Source organism: Grammomys surdaster, unplaced genomic scaffold (genome assembly GCF_004785775.1).
Source record: "Grammomys surdaster isolate TR1022 unplaced genomic scaffold, NIH_TR_1.0 126271, whole genome shotgun sequence".
Classification (NCBI taxonomy): Eukaryota; Metazoa; Chordata; class Mammalia; order Rodentia; family Muridae; genus Grammomys; species Grammomys surdaster.
The window spans coordinates 7,495,049-7,514,062 of record NW_021621071.1 but is presented as its reverse complement, the minus strand read 5'-3'; the positions used below and the strand labels follow the sequence as shown (position 1 = coordinate 7,514,062).

Sequence of the window (19,014 nt, the reverse complement as noted above, 5' to 3'; positions counted from 1 at the left end):
TTTTTTTTTTTTTTTTTTTTTTTTTTGCCTGCACGTGTCTACCACTTGCATGCAGTGCTTGCATAGACCAGAAGGGGGCAGCGGATCTCCTAGAACTGGAGTCGCGGATGGTCGGTTGTGAGCTGCCCTGTGGGGTTCAGAAATTCAACCCCGGTCTTCCGAGCCCCTCTATCGCTTTCTTTAAAAGCTTCAATTGTTTTCAAAACTAGTTTTGTTCTTGTGAATCTTCAGGTAGATCGTGTTTGCTTTGTGTCTTGAGGCCCTCGCTGGCCTGGAAGTCGCTATGTAGACTGGGTTGACCTCAAAACTCACTGAATCCCACCTGCCTCTGGGCAGTGCCGGCATTGAGGGCTTTCTTATGAGCGCTTTATATATTCTAGAAACTAATCTCTTAATAGAGAAGTCACTTGCAGACCTTTTCTCCCAGTTCTGAAGATTCAGGGACAATCTGCCGTTGGCTCCATCGCCATGCTTTCTTGGTTTGCTTTTCTTTGTCTATCTTAATTTTTATGCCTTTGGGGTTCTATCTAAAAAAAATTCATTGCTTTACATAAATGCCTTGAACTGTTTCCCTTGTTTTCAAGTACACACACACACACACACACACACACACACACACATTCTTCTGGTCCACAAATGGGGGGTGGTGGTGCTTGTCCTTTTTTGTCTTCTCCATAATTGCATTTATTTGTGGTTTGTAAGTTTTTTTTTTCTCCAGACAGGGTCTCAGTGCTGACCTGGAACTCTGCTTCTCTAGTGAGAGGGTTAAAAGTATGAGCCACCATACCTGGTTTATGACTTTTATTGCAAGGACCTGTTGGTTAATTTCTAAATATCTCATTTTTTTTTTTGTAGCTATGGTGAATGGGATTCCTTCCTTAATTTCTTTTTCACCAAGTTGACTACTGATGTTTAGACATGCTACTGACTTTTTCCCCCATATTGATTTTTTTTTCATCCTGGAACTTCCTGGACCTCATTTGTAAGTCCTCAGCTGCTCTTTGATGAAAGTTAGACTTTTTTTTTCCTAAGCATAAAACCCATGACATCTGTAAAGATAATTAACTTTTTACTTTTCAATCCTTAGACCCATTTTTTTTTTCTTGCCTAATTCTTGCTTGCTAAGATCTGCCTTGTTCCTGACTAGAAAAAAAAAAGGTTTTAGGCTTTCCCCCAATACATATGGCACTTCCTATGAGCCTTTCACATACCGACTTTGATATATATATCTCACACTCCTTATACCTAGGGGAAGCTGACACCTGCATCTATAGCTGTGGTTGGGCAGAGTGAGTAGCAGGTCTGGAGCCACCCGGTAGCTTTGTTCCTGGAGCTGGGGGACCCAGCTGGCACCACCTGTCTGAGCTCCTGATTGACAGGTGTTGCTGAATCTGTGGACTGAGGCACTGGCTCGATACAGTGCCAACGCTGTGGCTGGCAGGGACTTCCCTAGATCTTGTGGGGCAGACCGAGACGGCAGCGGGCTTGTGGCATGGTAGCTACTGGACTAGCGGGGGTTCTGTCTTCTCTTCAGTGAAATGTGTACTGGACCAAGGCTTCAGCCAGAGTCCAAGTTGGCTACTAGCTCATATGCCAAGATGGTGTTGGCAGTGGCTATGGGACGGCAAGGAAAAGTGACAGGCTTCTTTGGAACAGAAAGGTCATCTTCAGAAGAGCTCTCTGGACTGGATTTAAAGCTTGTGATTTCTCAGTGTCCCCTGCCACACTGGTGCTTGCTGGCACCTCCCCACTGTCCTCAGTTTGCCGGCAGCCCTGTGTGGTACGAGCACTTCCCTCTTTTCTCTGGGGTCATTTCCAGCCACTCCTTTGCTCATCTTCCTAGTTCTCCTTCATTCATTCCTACCATATGGTGTCTGCTTTGCTGCCCTGACTTCTCTGGCAGGGCTACATGCAAGGCACCTGGACTTATGTTGGCTTCCTCCTGGTCTGACTGATAAGGTTACCTGTTAGTTCATTAGCATAGCTGTCTTGAGCTGGTGGGACGGTTCATCAGGTGAAAGCACCTGCCCAGCAAGCCCAACCACCTGATTCAGCCTCTGGAATGTATACTTGAAGGAGCAAACTGCCCCCAAAGCTGTTCACTGACTTCCGCCAGTGTGCTATAGCACACAGACACATACATAAGTGAAAAACGTGGTACTTGGCTTCTATTAAGAATTGTCTGGGCTGGGCGGTGGTGGCGCATGCCTTGAATCCCAGTACTTGGGAGGCAGAGACAGGCGGATTTCTGAGTTTGAGGCCAGCCTGGTCTACAGAGTGATTTCCAGGACAGCCAGGACTACACAGAGAAACCCTGTCTCAAACAAACAAACAAACAAACAAACAAACAAAAGAATTGTCTGCCAATTAGGAAAACACATGATTCCCCCCACCTCCCTGAGACAGGGTTTCTCTTTGTAACCCTGGCTGTCCTGGAACTTCCTCTGTAGACCAGGCTGGCCTTGAACTCAGATCTGTCCTGCTACTGCCTCCCAAGTGCTGGGATCAAAGGCGTGCGCCACCACTGCGAGGCTATATATGATCCCCCCTCCAATTGGTTGGTTTCTATCTTCTGCTCCTCTCCTATTGCAGGTCTGACATTAGCTTTTCCTCCCACCTTGCTGGCCACTCAGCGTTAGCCGTCCCAGGTGAGCTGTGCATTCTGTATGTTCACTTACATTTATCACGTAGGACCCAGGCAGGAGAAGCAGATAATATTCTCCCAGCTTGTTGGTTCTAAACGGGCAGATATGCTTCCTGTCTTGGACTTCCACAATTACATTCGGTAATGGATTTCCACTCTGATCAAACACTTGACCCTTTACACCTGCAAGGCAAAAAGAAAAATTAAATATAAATGCTCAGATCTGAGCTCCACAGCAGCCTCTGAAATCCACACTAAAGCACTGTATTAGACTTCGCCACTTCAAGACTTCTGTGTTCCCAGTGCTGGGGATGGAACCTAGGGCTTCCTGCATCCCAGGAAATGCTCTCCCCTGAACTGCATCAGTCACAATTCTGATTTGTTCCCTCCAGTGACAAACTGGACTCTTGAAGATGACGTCATTTATGCCTAAGGACATGAATAAAAAAAAACAAAAACCAATGGTAACAAGGTTTGGGGCTATCTCCAAATAGTTCCTCTCAGCCATGAAAGAAAAACACCAGGCACAGAATAAACAGTGTCCTCTAAAAAAGACTGAGGGGAAAGATGAAGGTTTTGATATTAGCAACAAAGTAGCTTTATCTCAACTCAAACAAGAGTCTTTATCTCAACTATTAAGCAACCCCTGACCTAGATGGCCCCCTGGTGCCTTTCTCTTCACTTTCGCTCGAGAGGGGAGTACACCACTTTATGGAGGTCAACTCTGCAAACTTATCTTCCTGTCATTTTTTATCCTCGTTTTGTCTTTTTGTTCAGTCTCATTTATATTTGTCCTTACGTGTATTCAGGGTGCTGAAGTCAGGGCCTGAAAAGAGACCAGCAGACCCGAAGGCTCAGGAAGAGCCGCGAGAGCACGAGAGGGGAAAGTCAACACTGGGAAAAAACACCAGCCGGTAAGCAAAGACACCACATTCTCGTTTAGTCCAAAGGAAGGAAGGTGCAACCTTCCTCAGAGATGTACTGAGTGTTCTGTGGGGAGAGCTAGAATCTGGTTACCATTCAGAGTGGGAGCCAGGACAGTCCCCTGAAGAATTCTCTTTTAAGCTGAAGGGATTTGCAGCCCCATAGGAAGAACAACAATATCAACCAACAAGACCCCCCAGAGCTCCCAGGGACTAAACCACCAACCAAAGAGTACACATGGAAGGACCCATGGCTCCAGCCGCATATGTAGCAGAGGATGGCCTTGTGGGGCATCAATAGGAGGAAAGGCCCTTGGTCCTGTGGGGGTTCACCGTCATAGTGGCAGGGGGAAGGGGGCTGGGATAGGGGGGTTCCAGAGGGGAGACCTGGAGAAGGGATAACATGTGAAATGTAAATAAAGAAAATATCTAATAAAATAAAAATAAAAAAATAAAATAAAAATTTTATCATAAAAAAAAAGAAAAAAGAATTCTCCTTTAAACTCGATCATGGGGTGGTGCCCTGTTCTGGATCCGATGAAAGATCTACCTCTTGGCCCAATGGGATTCTGGAGCTCAGTACCTACCCAGTTTCTTAGGGCTTAGTTATCTGAGGGCAGTGAGCCGTTCCTCAGCCTCTAGGCTCAGATCTGCCTTAGAGTCCAGGGAAAGCTGGGGCAGCAGCTGGCATCATCAAACTTTGCTTCCCAGAGATAAGAAAAGCTACCTGGGTCTCAAAAGATAATCTTTCCCAGCCCACGCTGAGTACAGCCTCTAACACAGCCCTTGATACTACAGAGCCCAAGTTTAGACTGATTTCTGTGAATCCCAGTAGCCCCTCCGGAGCCACAGAACAGGCTGGCGTACAGCAGGGCAGATCTCTTACTCCAACTTCTGATCACACTGAAATCTAATGTTTTCATGAGTTTTCAAAACAGGATACCAGCCTAACAGCTTGGTGCCTCGCCTCCACTGGCTTCTGAGCCTCCACGCTCCCGTGTTACATCGGAGGCTTCTCTTTCCACACAGGGCAGGTCTGAGCCTTCCAGGTGAGTCACCATCTCAGACAAACAAGTCTCCTAGCACCCAATGAACTGTATCAGTGAATGAACAGTGTGGCAGAGACCAGGGCGTGTCTGAACAGGAGCGTTTGCCTTCATTTTGAAATTGTTTCTTGTTTTTTTTTTTAAGTCAGAAAAAATATTCCCGTCTTAAACCACAAGGGGGCAGGATTGATTTGCTAATAAACCTACCGTTCAACGATTTTTCATCCCATCACAGGGACAGGCGGATAGAAAGATATTCTTGATATGGCCTAATTAAATGGACTCGTAAATTCAACGCACGAATGCTAACAATTCTTATGCTATTATTTGTTACTTATTATTACTATTATTTATCACTTATGCTATTATTTATTGGGCTGTGCAGCTTCCGAAAACTCATACCCTATTAAACACAGCAAGCACAGCCGGCCCGGATTCAGCGCTCTGTGGATCATCCCGACGGCTAGATTAAAAGATGACCAAGAGGACAGTGAGGGGCAGAGAGATATTCATGTCTTGTCACATTTCCTTCATGATAGTGACAAAGGGTGACTTTGCAAAAAAGAATTCAGAATAACTCATTAAAGGGTCCGTATCGGGAGAGCCATGATGGAAAGGTTAAATTATTCCGAGACTCACAGGGAAAGGGCAGCGGAAACTGAAATGTTAGAATAACAGCCAAGGATCCAGCACAGTGATTACATAAGGGGGCGGAGGGAGAACCAATGGTACGTTTGTAATGTTACGTAGGTGCTGGCAACATTTGGTTTTATTTTCATTAATCTGCTTATTTACTTATGTGTTGTCCTGGGGAGGCACCCTTGGAGGTCAGAGGATAATTTGCACGAATCGGGTCTGTCCTTCTACCCTGTGGGCTCCCAGGATGAACTCAGGTCACCAGGCTTGGCGCAGGCGTCTTTACCTGAAGAGCCATGTCGGGGGCTCCAACGAGGCTTCTAATTGGAGATGTTGCAAGAGTACATCTTTGTGTGTGTGTGTGTATGTGTGTGTGTGTGTGTGCCAGATTTACATATCATTCAGTATGTAAAATTGGGAGTAGGTACTCTGGGCTTTTACACCCTCAAATCAAGTGAACACGAATCATCCACTCTTTAGTCCTGGCATTGAAAAAACGAGGTCCAGCCCCAAGCCCCCAGAGGTTTTGTATATGCTCGACCCAAAGGTTCTACCCACACCGTGTGTTTTTACAAGAAGATAGAGGACACAAACCTAGGTGCACCTGTTTTATATATTCGATCAAAGAGGCTTTGTTATCTTTCCAAAAGAGCGGCAGCTTCTCCTCCCGTGGGTATTTGCAGCACGACAGCTCCAGGGTAATTTCAAAGCACTGGGCCCAGATGTAGTTGTAATCTTGCATTCCCCCTGCAAAGCGAGCACATCTCATTTTTGTTAAGGGCCAATGGTGGAGGGGAGCCGAGTATCACGTGCCCGGGAACCGAACCAGTCCGGAGAAAAAGAGGCATTGGCTGTAGTAAGGTGTCACGATGGGCGTCACGTCGCATCACGTGACCAGACACAAAGAGTCCTACGAGGCAGCTGGGGTGGAGCTGACTGAAACTCAGTTACGCAGCAAAATTAAGCGAGAGAGGGGGAAAGATATTCCCCCTCCCCCGTCTTGAAATCCTACATTTCAAAAGCGGTTCTTTTCCCCCTTAAATTGCATTCTGAGTGGGATGTAGTCGGGGCGAAGCTGGAGGGCAGAGGTTACATTTCATATGGATCCAGGCTATTTTTAAGAAGAGCTTCGGGGAGGACTGGAGACGGTGTAAATGGAGCTCTTGTGTTCTCAAAGACATTTTAAGTTAAAAAATATTGCAAAAAGGAAAAAAATAGTTTATTGACTAGACTGCAAAAAGGTAGTGGGATAGCACAAGACAGCAGAACAAGATTATTTCTTAAAGTGTTTCTGTAGGGCTGGAAAGACGGATACTGGTACTTTCCCAGAAAACCTGAGTTCAGTTCCCAGCACCCGCATCAGTTGGCTCAAGATCACCTATAGCTCCAGGCCCAAGGGATTTGACCCCTTCTTCTGGCCTCCTACACACATGCGGCATACCCTCACACAAACATACACATAAACACGTAAACAAAACCAAAAACTGATCTGTAAAAATATTTCTAGAAACTATAGAATTAATTAACTAAAATCAGGAACGCTGGTTTTAGAGGAATAATAATGTTTATATTTACTGAGTTTTCAGGTTTTTTTTTTTTTTTTGATTCTTTCCTAAGACCTTTATGCCACCTCGTGGAATCTGGACAGCAGTTATCACTCTCTTCAGGGTAGCAGCTATTGATATTATGTCACACAGGTCCAGGGACTCTTCCCTGTGGGTGGCGGAGAGCAGGGTGCAGCCATTTTGCCGGAGCCCTTGTGGCTTTGCTTTTCTTTATGACAAGATGTTTCTGAGGCTCAGAGAAAGGATGCTAACTGACTGTAGGAAGGCTCAGGTGGGTGTGGCTTCCAGCTGCTCACGTGCGCTTTATAACTCTTTGACAGTAGGAAACCCTAATTTCAACGGGTTATAATCACTGCGTTATTTTATAAGGCATGAAATTTCATGTGTGACATCTCTGGATGTATGTGTCTTAAATTTTCATGCCTGAAAAAATGTGTATTTAACTGAGAGGATTTTATTTCCCGGTGGTGTGTTACATTTTATACGAATGGCATCTTAGATTTGATGGAATGCAGTCTCTCCTCCTCCTCCTCCTCCTCCTCTTCTCCTTCTGTACTGTCCTGAGCTCAAGCCAGAATCTCACGACTAAGCCACACCATCAACCCTATCGTGACTTTGAAGGAAGTAGACTTTACCTTGTTACACTTGGTACCTGGTCTGGTTTGAATGTGAAATGTCCTCCTGAAGGCTCACATGTCTGAGCACTTGGTCCTTGGCTGCTCCTGGCAGAGGCAGGGCCACAGTGATAGGGCTATCGAGGGTCATCTCTTCCAGGCATCCCACTGGCCTCTCTTTCCTGATCTGCCAAGGCCCCACCCCACCTCTATCTATCATGCAAGTGTCAGGTAAATGATGCTTCTGTCAGGCACTTTGTCCCAGTAATGACAACAGCAACCAGTACCAATATCTGCCCCAGAGAATACACGTGTTCTCAGTTCAGGCACTGGAGAAGTTTAAGTTCAAAAAAAGGCTCAAGAGGTAGAGAGATGGCACAGGGCGTAAGAGCACCGTCTGCAATTACTGAGGACGCAGGTTTGGGTCCTAGCATCCACATGGTAGCTCATGTAACTCGAGCTTCAGGGGAGCTGACTCCCTCTTCTGGCCTCTGTGGCTCAGCACACATGTGGTTCGCAGACATACACGCAGGCAAAAACACTCAGATAGACAAAATGAAAAAATAAGTAAAAAATCCACAAAGAAAATGTCAAAATGTTAAGTAATCTATATAGACCTAGATTCTAGTGACAAAGATTTTTTTTTTTTCTGGGCTGGAGAGATGGCTCAGTGGTTAAGAGCACTGACTGCTCTTCCAGTGGTCCTGAGTTCAAATCCCAGCAACCACATGGTGGCTCACAACCATCTGGAATGGCATCTGATGCCCTCTTCTGGTGTGTCTGAAGACAGCTACAGTGTACTCACATATATCAAATAAATGAATAAATAAATAAATATTTTTTAAAAGATTTTTTTTCTTTCCTATGGATTTTGTATTTCTCTCTGAATCCATTTTTGTGCGCACTCACACACACACATACACACACATACACATACACACACACATGCACACACACATACACACACTCATACACACATACACACTCACACACACACACATGCACACACACACACACACACACAAATAACTTATAACAACTTTGGGAATTTCCACACATCTGGATTTTTGTCTTGGCAATTTTGGATGACCATGAAGGACAGCTGTGCCAGGGAACAGAAGGTCCTTTGTAGGGATGGAGATGGAGAAGCAGGACCCCGCTAGAGACCTGAGGTGACTGGGGCAGGTCTGGAACAGCAGAGTGAATTTTCTGGTGCCTCCATGTCTAGCTGGGCTCACTGCCTGAACACCATCGATTGTGGTCTATGCTTATTTACTTCATCTGGAAAATTGGCCGTGGGCCACCCAGACACAAAAGTACCAGTTTGTGCTAGATCACTAGACAGCCCATGCACCCAAGTGACAGCTGGGGAAGGCGCCTGTGGAGTGGCCTGTGTGCAGAGATGCAGGCTGTAGCTTGCTGTCAGCAGGCCAGGCTGACTAGTAGGCTCACCTCCAGCATAAAGCTATACCTCCTGCCCTTTCTCCGTAAGTCCCTCCTCATGATTTCTAGTTTCCAGATGAATCCCGGTTTCTGTATACCTCTGGGCTTCTGGTGACATTACTTGTTCCATTAAGAGTGAGCTAAGCCTTCTGGTGCAGCTCTTTCTGTATTCCCAGCTATTAGGGAGGCTATGGCAGGAGATTTGAAGGTTCAAAGCCAGCCTGGGCAATTTAGACCCTGTTTCAAAATAAAAGTAAGAAGAGGACTGGGGATAACCTAATGATAGAGCACTTGACCAGAACGTGCAAAGCCTTAGATTCAATCCCTAGTAAGGCCAACAAGAGGAAATGATCGTATATATAGTTCGGTGGCCTACCACTGAATAGCCTTCCTTCTGAGTGAGTTTTCTCCTTACCCCGGCAGCCCTCCTCTGCCTGGCTGTCCTATTCAAGGGTGGGAAACCAGAACTCCTTCCCTTGGTCCTGTCTGAAGAGCATTTCTTCACGATATCCAACTTCTTTTATACTTTGAAAGCAGACTGGCCACACCATCCCTCTGGCTGCCTGGTCACAAATGGTGGGAGCGTTATGGCAGCTGTCCTTGTAGGAGGGACTTAAGCACCACCGGCTGCAGACTCCTTTGCACCCTGTGGCTTTTCTAAATCCTTCCTACTCTAACGTATATTCATCCCACTTGAGGTCTGTGTCTTCCTTCTTTCTTGGCACAGTTCTTGGATGCAGTAAGCACACAGAATGAACGAATAAATGTCTTAGAGAGTGAAGGAGGCCCCGGGCAGCGAGGAACATGCCTCTACATCTTCCAAACCATCAGTCACCTCCACTGCCCCTGTGATATTATGGGTTAGCGACCTGACTGAGGGACTACATTGTGCCTTGAAAGGTCTTTTGGACACTCTCTGGTGCTTCCAGTGAAGGCAGCAGGAGACCATGATGAGGAGGAGGAGCCTACCTTGCAGTGGGTACCAGGAGTACCCGTTGATAATTCCGTTGGGGAAGTTCCTCTTGTTTTTACACTGATCCCCCTTTGTCATGTTGGGGTTCCGGGAAGCATAGGTGTAGGCCAGGTGTTGGAAAACATCGTCATCTGGAGTTAAGCTTCGGGACAACAGCGTCCCCGTAGCTGTGTTAGAAAGACAAAGGGATGCGTACAACACACATTGGTACACATAATATCACAGACACACAGATGGTACACAATCCCGGCACACGCAGAAGGTCTCATTTCCCACCTCCGGGAACACCTCTTCTATCTTCTTTCTACCTTTTTTTTTTTTAAAGACTTATTTATTTATTTCATATATGTGAGTGCACTGTCACTGTCTTCAGACACACCAGAAGAGGGCATCAGATCCCATTACAGATGGTTGTGAGCCACCATGTGGTTTCTGGAAATCGAACTCAGGACCTCTGGAAGAGCAGTCAGTGCTCTTAACCACTGAGCCATCTCTCCAGCCCTTCTTTCTACTTTTTAACAAACAAGGGTATTGGTTCACAAAATAATCAGTCTAGAAATGAAGGGAGATCTTCATCACGCTTTCTGTTTCTGGAGTTCTGCCATTTTCCTTAGGTACTGCCAGGGGCTAACTTTCAGTTGTTGTTGTTTGTTTGTGGTTTTTTTTTTGACACAGGGTCTCTTTATGTAGTCCTCGATGTCCCAAAACTCACTATGTACACAGGCTGGCCTCGACCTCCTAAGTGCTGGCTCTTTTCCGTAAACACATCTCATCCTGCTGAGTCTAAAGCAGCAGGTCTCAACCTTCCTAACACTGTGACCCTTTAATACAGTTCCTCATGCGGTGGCAACCACCCAACCGTAAGATCATTTTCATTGCTACTTCATAACTGTAATTTTGCTACTGTTATGCATTGTCATGTCAATATCTGATATGCAGATGGTCTTAGGTGAGCCCCTGGGAAAAGGGGTGGTGACTCACAGATTCAGAAGAGTTAGATACGGTCAACATTGTTCACAATTCAAAAAATAAAAAAAAATTAAAAATTCTGGTTTTATTTTCTTCTAGCCACATAACCTAGGTCTGTGGGACAAGCCACATCTGGCTGTAGGATTTCTTTGATGGTGGTCATATTACGGTTTGTCACCTCAGCCACACTGCCCATTCACTGGTTAAGAATTACAAGAAGAGCTGGCCGTCTAGCTCAGGTTGTACAGTGCCTGCCTAGTATGCGTAAAGTCCTGGGTTTGATCCCCAGTATTTCATAAAGCGCCCAATGGCACGTGTCCGTGAGGACCAGAAGTTCGAGATCACCCTCAGCTACACGGTCTTGTCTCATGCCCCCTGGGACGCATGACATTCATTGTCATCCTTTTTCTCTCCCCAAAAACGAATCACAGGAAAGACTGTGCAGGGTTGGGGAAGTTAGGCTCTTTCTAGTCTGGTGAGAGGAGATAAGTGTGGACTGCAGAGCTCACCCTGTCAGAGGTGCAGTACCAGAGCCAGGGGTTGGGGGGAGAGGTCCCATCACTTACCTTGCACGCCATTATCAAAGGGGTAACTGGCCACCAGGGCACCCCCATGGAGATTCGCAGAGAGGACGAATGTCTCTGTTTTCAGCCATGCCATAATTGCCAGGGTCTCAGGCTGCTTTGTTGAGTTATTATTTTCAAAGGCATCAGGGAAGTTTCTGTTCAGGTCATAACTGTTGTAGTTTTCCCTTTAAAAGAAAAGGATTTCATAGGGTTTATTGGGGTGTGTGATAGGTCTTGCTGTGCACAGACCCAAGGCTTAGGTTCCAGGTGTTTCCCAGATGTGACTACAAGTTCAGTGGATAATTGCTTTGGACGCCTCTCAGGAATCGGAGCTAAAGTCCCCGTCGTCCCCTACTGTGTGACTTGCTTTGCTGATGGGATGTTAGCTACTGTGACACATGCAAAGGCTGGGCTGTTGTTTGCATTCTGGGACTTTTTGTTCTTGGAACGGTGCCTTTTAGACTCCGAGGCACCACTGGTAGCCACATGTGGGCTCTGTACGTAGAACAATGAGGAAGCCAGGTGACAGGCCCACTGAGAGGCCAGACACACGGCCCTGGGCTAACCGGCTCAGAGATTGACACCCACCCTGTTTTGCCCTTCTCAAACTCCAGATTTACAGAACCAACAGTTAATAAAAAGGCTCTGGTCACCATGCTTGGCAATGTTCCCTACACAGCAGCCAAGGTCAGAAACAGGTTACCTTGTACGCACATGCTCAGAACGCTGGCATGACCGTGCTATGCTAGAAGAGTTAAAGGGAATCCAGTGGTGGGATTTTGCTTATTTTTGGCAAACTCCACAAATTTATAAACTGTGCAAATATATGTGTATATTATTAATCACTGGAGAAACCCTAAACTCCCTAAGGCAGTTTGAAACAAAACACACCATTAGACCACACTATGAGAGCCAGACTTCTTAGGCTCTTGGATTAATAAACCAATTTTGGTGGCTCTGTGTATCATGCTAGGCCGGTGGTTCTCAGCTACGCGTTGAAACCCCTTTGAGCGGAGGGAGAGTTGAACAACCCTTTCACAAGGGTCAAATATCAGCTAGCCTGCATATCAGATATTTACAATTCATAACAGTAGCAAGGTCACGGTTATGAAGTACTAATGGAAATAACTTATGGTTGGGCGTCAGCGCACATGAAGAACTGTGTTAAAGGGTCACAGCATCAGGAAGGCTGAGAACCGCTGTGCAGAGCACAGGGCAGCTAACAAAGATAAAACACAAAATGAGGGGCTGGAAAGATGGCTCAGCGGTTAAGAGCACTGAGGTCCTGAGTTCAATCCCAAGCAACCAACCACATGGTGGCTTGCAACCATCTGGAATGAGATCCAATGCCCTCTTCTGGTGTGTCTGAAGACAGTTACAGTATACTTACATACATTAAATAAGTAAGTAAATATTAAAAAAAAAACCCAAACCAAAACAAAAACCCCTACAAAATACTAAGCTACCCTAAGTCGCTGGCGGTTTGGTGAAGAGAAAGACATTAAATAAGAAATTAGACATTAGGGGCCTGTGAGATGGTTTAGCAGGTAAAGGTACCTGATGCAGAGCCTGGTGACCAAAATTTGACTCCCAGGATCCACCTCCATGGGGAAAGGAAAGAATCGACGTTGCCCTGAAAGTTATTCTCTGAGATCTACATTCCCACCGGGGCATGCCCTGTACCATGTCTCACAAAAAATAAGTAAACATATTATATATTAAAAATTGTTCCTTGAAGGTACAAGAAGCTCAGAAAGCACACAGGGGACTAAATATATGCTACGTGGTTGGGGAAGGAGTTTCCATAGGAATGTTCTTCCGGCAATCGATGCGGGTGGAAGTGGATGTACACAGTATCTGAGCCGAGAAAGCACCCGGGGTGGGGGGAGTTCCAGGAGGAAGATCAGAGAGGCCGAAGCGGGCAGAGTGAGGAGTGGTCACCAGAGGCAGAGGGACTGGGCAGGCGCCATGTCTCATCTTACAAGATGGCAAGCCTGGGTGCCCTGTGCTAGGCACAGGCTCTGGGGGTGCTTCTCTGTGAGGTGAGTCCTCTTGCCCGGCGGAATGGGAGCCTGCTGGGAGACCAGCCCGTCTTTACCTTCCATTACTGTAGTAACAGTCGGGCTTCGTGACGGCTTCGAATCCATCCGGGTTCATGGAAGGCATGATGTGAATCCGCGTGCTGTCGATCAGATGCGTGATTTCGGCGTCTTTCCTGTAACTGGTTACCAGGTAGTCGATCAGGTGGAGCAGCAGTTCTCGCCCCACAGTCTGCGTGCAAAAGAGGAACGGGGTTGTCATTATTATTATTAAGTCAGGAATAAGGAAAAGATTCCCCAAAGCGCAGCTCCCCCTGTCGGGGTCTCCACATTTGATATCTTGGATCAAAGATTTTTTGGGAGACTACTGGTTTTCAAGCATACCCACAGTGGCAAGCGCCAGCTCCCTGCCGGTCGCTGGGGGGTTCTTTCGTGACAGTTCAGGTCTGTAAATTATTTATCTGCTCTTGGTATGTGTGTGAAGGAGTGAACTCACAACAATTTAGGACTTAAAAGAATTAGAAGTTCGTATCATAGTGGTCTTCATTTCCTTGCCGTCCAAGAGACAAGAACACGGCGCACGTGAAACCCAGCACCAGGTTAGGCGCTAGATTTTTTTTTTTTTTTTTTTTTGGTTTTTCGAGACAGGGTTTCTCTGTGTAGCCCGGGCTGTCCTGGAACTCACTCTGTAGACCAGGCTGGCCTCGAACTCAGAAATCCTCCTGCCTCTGCCTCCCAAGTGCTGGGATTAAAGGCGTGCGCCACCACCACCCGGCTAGGCGCTAGATTTTAATGTGATTAATTTTATTAGTTGGCCTCAAGATTTAAGCAGGTTTCAGCGATCCGTACTCTCCTTTTGCTCTTGCATATTGGTGTTATTTGTCTGTATATTTCTGATTTCCACATTCTTAGGCTCTCGTAATGTGATCATTTGCATATCATCCACATATAATTCACAGTTTCTGCCATATGGATGTATTATATAACACACAGTGTTATTTAGATTTTTAAAAACATACTCGTTTTTTTTGGTTTATATTAAAAGTAAAACTTCATGGCTGGAGAGATGGCTCAGTGGTTGAGAGCACTGGCTGCTCTTCCAGAGGATCCAGGTTTGACTCCCAGCACTGACATGACAGCTCACAACCGTCTGTAACTCCAATTTCAGGGAACACAATGTTTTCTTCTGGCCTCTACAGACACCAAGCACTAATGTGGGACACAGACATACATGCAGGTAAAGGACCCACAAATAAGTTAAAAATTATAATTAAAAAAAAAAGAAAGCAAAACCAACTGATTCTAGTAGGATGCTCTCTGACCTCTACATGTGAGCCCTCTGACACATGTGTGCCCAAACACATATACACACCCTCTCTAAAGTACACAATAAATAATATCATAGAATAAAGAAACTTAAAATATCAAGTTCTATCAAGTTCTACATCTGGTTTTACTCTCTGGCTAATGGATTAAATTTGACTAAATTAAATGGATTTTATATGTTGGATATGCCACATATTCTATTCTAAATTCTTAAACTTCTTTGTTTAATTTAAAATTTTTATATGTATGGTTGTTTTTTCTTGTGTACTGTGTACATATCTGGTGAAACCAGAGGGCGGCGCTGGGTCCCCTGGAACTGGACTCCAGACAGTTGTGTGCTGACTTAGGTGCTGGGAATTGAACCCTGGACCTCCGGAAGAGCAGCCAGTTGTCTTCACTGCTGAACCATGGTTCCAGCCTCCCCACCTCACCAGATTATTTTAATCCCTCTTATTCTCTTCCCACAGAAATATATGACTGCTTAGAGGGATTTTTGAAAATATTAATAACAGCCATTCTTGGTGATGGTCGCTGGGTGGCTTCCCTCTGTTTATTTTTCAAGTATCTTTAAAAAAAAAAAATGAAGAGAACCCATGATGTCTTCATGGACTAACAAAATAACATTTCTTTCAGAGGAAGTAAGCGCGTAACCCAAGAAGTATCTGTGTTAATATTTCAAAATAAATTCCCAGGGCTTAACTACAGACGGTTAAAAAAAGAATCTCATGAATATAGACAAACAACCATGCATCATTTAGCTTTAAAAGACCGAGACAAATACACACACTTGCCTCAGAGGGAGTTCAACAAAATCCTCTTGTTGTTTTCTTTATTGGGCCGTATTTGCTGCCCGTGTGATTTATGACAAATATTATTCAAATGTATTCTCTGCAGCCTGAGTGTAAACGGCTCAACTACTCATTCATGTTTTATGTATAAACCTCCTTTTTTTTTCCCCTTTTAAATTTCAGGCTTGGAGCATGAAACCTCAGGTGCTCAAACGTTAAGAATTTGGTGAAAAGGCTCCTCTCGGTGTAACCAGTTTCTTTTTCTCCATACTGACTTCCTAGATAGCTCAGATATCTCATCAGGGGATGGTGGGCCTGAGATATCCCCCCAACCCTGACTCAGTTCAGAAAGCAGAAGACAAATTTCTTGTCAGCTTAGTTCAACCTAGACAAGTGGAACTGGCCAGAGAGGTAGAAATGAGCCAGGGTTTCAGTCTACAAAGACTCTCCATGACAGGTACCAGTGACAGAGCAAATGTGTGTGTGTCTGGGGGTGGCGGGGGTTGGGGGGGATAAAAGCTAAATTGATCACTGACCGTGGAAGTGCACACCTTTATCCTCTATGCTCATGAGTCAGAGGCAGGCAGTTCTCTGTGAGTTCAAGGCCAACCTGGTCTACATAGTTAGTTCTAGACCAGACAGGGCAACATAGTAAGACTATGTCTCCAGAAAAGAAGAACAAACAAACAAAAAAAAAAACAAAAAAAAACCCCAAAAAACAAAAAACAAAAAAACAAAAACAGGAAACAAAACCAAAACAGTGCTATGCATCAAGGCAGCTTAGGGTGGCAATCAGTCTTGTCAATTTGGGTTGTTACAGGTTTAATTCATTTGTCTGAATGCTGGCCCAAATATCTCACTTGTTTTCTCTGGCCTTCACACCTCCTGGGTTCTCTGTGGGCCCTTCACACTTGACATCCGTGTTGCTAACATGGGCTATAGTCCCTGGACTAACCACTCTTCCCATTCCACCGAGGCCTTCAGAATAGGGATCCTGTTTCTCTCTCTCTCTCTCTCTCTCTCTCTCTCTCTCTCTCTCTCTCTCTCTCTCTGTCTCTCTCTCTCTCTCTCTCTCTGTCTCTCTCTCTCTCTCTCTCTCTTTCTCTCTGTTTCTTTTTTTTCCCCCTGAGACAGGGTTTCTCTGTATAGCCCTGGCTGTCCTGGAACTCACTCTGTAGAACAGGCTGGCCTTGAATTCAGAAATCCGCCTGCCTCTGCCTCCCAAGTGCTGGGATTAAAGGCATGTGCCACCACCGCCCGGCTCCTGTTTCCTTCTTGACTTACCAACCCTCCTCTGGTCTATGTTGCCTAGCTTCTGGCACAGTGGTTATCCAATAAACAATTGTTAATACATTACTGTTGATAAACCCATTACAAGATCAAGATTATTCTTTTGTTGTTATTGTTTTGGTTTTTGTTTTTCAAGACAGGGTTTCTCTGTATAGCCCTGGCTGTCCTGGAACTCACTCTGTAGACCAGGCTGGCCTCAAACTCACAGAGATCGCCTATCTCTGCCTCCAAGTGCTGGAATTAAAAGCATGTGCCATTACTGCTCTGCTTGATCAAGACTATTTTAAGAAACAGCAGGGCCTAAGGCACTGAGGGGAAAAGTACAAGAGGTAAATTTAGTCAAAAGGCTTCAGTGTTGAACAGGTTATGCAGACTGAGAGCGGATTGTTCTGCTTATGACAAGAACTCCGGGATATCTGGTCATGTTAGCCCAAAGAGAGGCGGAGAAAAGGCTGAACAGTTGAGCAGTCTAACTGACACATACTTAAAATCAGATATTCCACCTGGAATGATCATCAGTTCTGCCTAAATCCCCAAAGAATTTAACTATCCAAACCCACATTGCCTACATGAGAATGCAGGACAGTAACAGGAAAAAGAAAGGATCTAGGAAGCAACATTTGAAAGGACATATTTTACTTTTTGGTTTTGTTTTAATAAATGTGGAACCCTTAACATTGATCTACACATATGCCAGGCTGTCTTAGTTTATTTTCTGATGCTTGTGATAAACTCCATCACCGACGACAATTTGGGGAAGAAAGGTTTGAATTCGTCCATTGTGAAAGAAACCAGGGCAAGAACTCAAGGCAGGAACATGGAGGCAAGGGCTACAACAGAGGCCGTGGAGGAGTGAGGCTTACTGGCTTGCTTACACAACCCGGGAGCACCTGCTCAGGGGTGCCACCGCCACAGTGGGCTGGACCCTCCTAAATCGGTCATTAATAACGTCAGTAATGCTACTAAATATGATGGAATTTTCAAAATCTATAGCAAACAATTATAGTAAAAAAATTCATTGCTATGAATTATGGAAAGATCGAAAAGACATGATATAAAGCTTTAGAAGAAATTTCTAAAGTACTTCCCCCATATACAAAACAAAACAAAAAAACAAAACAACCCAGCACTGCAGTTCAACTAAACTTAATGAATAGTCACTGAGTATTTTCTTCTACAGGAATCAGGACAAGGGCCCTGAGGTCAAAGGAGCCTGAGACCTCTCCTTGTTGTGGCTTAGCTGAGCGCTTGGTGCTGGATTCTTCAGCTGCCTGACTTGCCTTACTACTTCCTCCTAAGTACTCGTGGAGATGGTTTATGATACTAGAGATTGCATGTGTCAAATTTTTTTCTCTACAAAAATTTAAGGTAGAGCAGAAAGAGCTTGTGGAAGGAACCGGGGTCCCCTTCCCCTCCTCTCTGGCAATCCCACTGGGGCTGGGGATATCAGACATCCTTATGTCCGGGTGTGACTGCGACTTGTAGTCAAGCTTGATTTTAAGGGTTTATTTATTTTTTTTATTTTATATATGTGAATACACTGCTACTGTTTTCAGACACACCAGAAGAGGGCATCGGACCCCATTACAGATGGTTGTGAGCCACCATGTGGTTGCTGGGAATTGAGCTCAGGACTTCCGGGAAGAGCAGTCAGTGCTCTTAACCACTGAGCCAGCCATCTCTCCAGCCCAAGCTTGATTTTAATTGGTTATACTTTTCTCTAAAGAAAGCTAGCAGCAAAATAGCAGAATGGAGCCGTGCTATGCGTGTGTGTGTTCGTGTTGGTGCGTGTTGTGTGCTGTGTATTTGCATAAGTATGTGCATGCATGTGTTTATGCACGTCTGCATGTGAGTCTGTGTAAATGCATGTGTATATGTGCATGTGTGTGCATACATGTATGTATGGGTATGAGCCTGTGTGTGCATGTGGTTGTGGGTAAGGGTGGTAAAAGTCCTACCTCTGACAGTCTCAAGGTGCCAGGAGCTACATCAAGATTAACATCTGGAAGAAAAAACCTGGAAGTCCTTCCTCACTTGTGCTACATAAAGGAAACAGAGCAAAATCCACCCTCTCATAGCCCATGAACAATACCCCCAACCATAGATGTTCGAATCTCGGAGAGGGAGGTATTATATAAATGACCCATAAAGAGTCATGAGGCTCAAGGCCCTGAGTATTTTGGGGTGCATGC

General features: G+C 45.2%; 1 protein-coding gene across 1 annotated transcript in view; it reads right to left on the bottom strand.

The window, feature by feature from the left end:
* The window catches only part of Cpm (carboxypeptidase M), a 55,406-nt gene that overhangs the window by 858 nt on the left and 35,534 nt on the right, over positions 1 to 19,014 (bottom strand). The window contains exons 3-7 of the mRNA XM_028759111.1: positions 13,478 to 13,650; positions 11,380 to 11,564; positions 9,841 to 10,011; positions 5,844 to 5,996; positions 2,679 to 2,827 (exon numbers count right to left, since the gene is read on the bottom strand). Of these exons, the coding sequence (XP_028614944.1) occupies positions 2,679 to 2,827; positions 5,844 to 5,996; positions 9,841 to 10,011; positions 11,380 to 11,564; positions 13,478 to 13,650 (831 nt within the window). The remainder of the gene's footprint in view (positions 1 to 2,678; positions 2,828 to 5,843; positions 5,997 to 9,840; positions 10,012 to 11,379; positions 11,565 to 13,477; positions 13,651 to 19,014) is intronic.